The sequence below is a fragment of the Danio aesculapii genome, chromosome 6 (genome assembly GCF_903798145.1).
Source record: "Danio aesculapii chromosome 6, fDanAes4.1, whole genome shotgun sequence".
Lineage (NCBI taxonomy): Eukaryota > Metazoa > Chordata > Actinopteri > Cypriniformes > Danionidae > Danio > Danio aesculapii.
In genome coordinates this window covers 12,352,155-12,355,076 of record NC_079440.1, presented here as the reverse complement: position 1 = coordinate 12,355,076, position 2,922 = coordinate 12,352,155, and the positions used below count along the sequence as shown (strand labels likewise).

General features: G+C 43.0%; 1 protein-coding gene across 1 annotated transcript; it reads right to left on the bottom strand.

The window, feature by feature from the left end:
- Positions 1-680: 680 nt before the first annotated feature.
- On the bottom strand, positions 681-2,922 carry LOC130230358 (serine/threonine-protein kinase pim-1-like). Its single transcript, XM_056459327.1, is given in 7 exon segments — positions 681-692; positions 736-881; positions 1,077-1,253; positions 1,362-1,740; positions 1,835-1,885; positions 2,037-2,131; positions 2,355-2,922. Coding segments are annotated over 7 exon segments (1,428 nt in total).

The window sequence follows — 2,922 nt, the reverse complement described above, 5'->3', positions numbered from 1 at the left end:
CCAAAACAGACATTAAAGAGCATTAAACAATTCAGAAGCAGAAACAGAAGCTGAAACAAAACATTTATCAGTAAACAGTTCCTAGTGCGTGTGTTTGGAGGTAGTTTAGTTGATGCAGCTGCTCAGGATGCTCTTGAGCGCATGTCAAACTCAGTTCTTGGAGGGCCGCAGCTCTGCACAGTTTAGCTTTAATTATAATTAAACACACCTGATCAAACTCATTGAGTCTTTCAGGCTTGTGTGAAACCTACAGGTAAGTGTGTTGAAGCAGGGTTTGAACTAAACTGTGCAGAGCTGCGGCCCTACAGGAACTAGATTTGACACCTGTGCTCTTGAGGGTCCCTCTATAGAGCATGTTCGTGATCAGGAGACGAGTTTTCCTGAGACAGCTACAGTTTTGTCAGGATCTGTGAGTCTCGACAGATGAGGACAGTGTTGACACACAGCACTGGAACTGGGGTAGTGTTGAGAATCAGCTCTGGTTTGCTTCTTGCAGGCTGATTTTCTCATCAATCCATTACAGGAAGTTCAGGCACAATGATGTTTGTAAAACAATGATTTATTTGAGTCTCATGACAAGAAGATGTAGAAGGTCAGATGATATAAAGGTCTTGATGGAGGACTCTGGAGCTGGTGAATAGTGCAAATACAGTTTTCCCTTCTTCTTCTTGTTCATCTTTTTATCTGGTGACCTGAAACAAGCAACACACACACATATGTTGTTCTACATGTTACACTTGTACAAACATCCTGTATAAAAATGCTCAAGAAAGAAAATGTAGAATTGAATACCTTGAACCAGCTATGGCTGCTGAGTTTCCCCAAAGCGATCCTCTTCTTTGGGCTCCTCTGAAGGCAGGACTGGACCAGTTGGCAACACTCTGTGGAGAAAGATGGAAGAGTCTGATTATCATCACCTAAACTACATCTACATGCTTTAATAATCACAATCTAAACAATAAGATTTGATGGTGCTGAAACATGAGGTCCAAAACTGATGAAAAGGACTGAATTATTCCTCTGTGTGATTTAGATTAACAGTTGGCTTTCTGTGCTGTAATGAATGACCAGCTCACCTTTTGACAATCCAGATTTGATCCAAATCCTTTCATTGGTCAATTCCAGGTCACTGTGTTTTGGAGGTTCTCCACACAGCAGTTCATATAGGAGAACCCCCAGTGACCAAACGGTTGCCGCTTTACCGTAATATCTGCCACTAGACCTATATTCAGGTGGACAGTAATCTTCGGTGCCTGAAAGAAGATTTTCTTCATTAGTTACAGTAAGAAAGCTGATGCTGTTCAAAATATGGTGTTGAAGAATTAAAGTCCCAAACTGCAGACTTGAAGGACAACACATACCACAGAATGTTGTGTAGGCAGAGGTCTTCAGGAGGTCACCGCAGCCAAAGTCAATGAGCTTCACCTCCAGGGTCTCCTTGTTTATCAGCAGGTTTTCTAGTTTTATGTCTCGATGAAGGACCCCTCGCTGACAGCACATGTGGGCAGCCTGCACTACCTGCCACATGATGTGCCGCGTCATGTTCTCGCCAAGGGTTCCTCCGTGCCGCTCCAGAAAATCAAAAAGGTCTTCGCAGGGTGAGGGGCGCTCCAAGATCATTATATAGGAGTCGGACCGCTCCTGCCACTCCAACATCTGGATTATCTGAGGAACGTTTGGACCTTCGTTGGCAAAAATCGTTAGAGCAACCTCTAACGGAAGGGGTGTAGGATGACCAGGCTGTAGAAGAAAGACATTTGCTGTCAGTGATGTTCAAAATCATTTTTGGCTCTAATTAACAGATCTTGAACTAAAAACCAAGAGAGCTGCTTACAATGCTGAGATAATCCAGGTCATTGTTCTTCAAAACCACCTTCATTGCCACCTGATCAACGAAACAAAACATTAGTAATTGTTTCCCTGTGTTCTGAGCTCAAATCATCACAGTCATTCAACTTTTTCAATGTCATGTGACACAATAAACAGACTTGAACAGACACTGAGAGAAATATTTTGCTTGCTAGAAATAATAATACCTCAAGACCATCCATCACACGAACTGCTTCAAACACTGTGCCGTATCCTCCCTCACCGAGCTTTTTCACAATTCTGTAGCGGCCCAAAATATCATCTGCAAAAAGTAAAATGAGCAAACATTAGAGAACACATAACAAGAGGATTAAAGCTGACATTTTAATTCAGAATTTGACAGAATATTTGTCCATTATTTTGAATATTTCACATTTCTTTACAACTCAATTTAAGCAAAAAGCCTCTAATAAACTTAAGTAGATAATTAACACATATTATATTAACACATGTTGTTGGAACACAGCATGAACATTATTGAGAACATTTAAAGTTTAAAAAGGATAAAGGATGTTAAACCTGCTAACCTTCAAGACTGCTGGAGCTGGAGTTGGACGTCCTGCTGGAGGTGGTGTTGGAGCTGGACGTCCCGCTGGAGCTGGTGTTGGAGTTGGACATCCTGCTGCAGCTGCTGTTGGAGCTGGAAGCCCCGCTGGAGCTGCTGTTGGAGCTGGACGTTCTGCTGGAGGAGCTGGAACTGGAGCTGGCCTCGTCAAGACTCAGGCTGCTGCTGGTGTCAGTTCTCAGAACTTCATGATTCTCCACAGAGCAATCCATGAAGGAATCAAAATATTCAGCATTTCTCTCCTCAGAGGTGACACTTTGAGCAGAGAAGTAACTAGAGGGCGACCTGCTCCTCATCTTTTTTGATGGCCGCCTCTCCTCAACGGGCTGGAGATAGTTGATGGCCTCGTTGGGGCAAGATTTTGTTTGTGCACCAAGATAGGAATTGTGCACAATAACGCAATCGCTGTCAGAAAAACAATCTCTCTTTCTCTTCTGTCCCATGATCACAAAAGCGGGTGGATGAAACACTAACACTGTTGAGTTCAT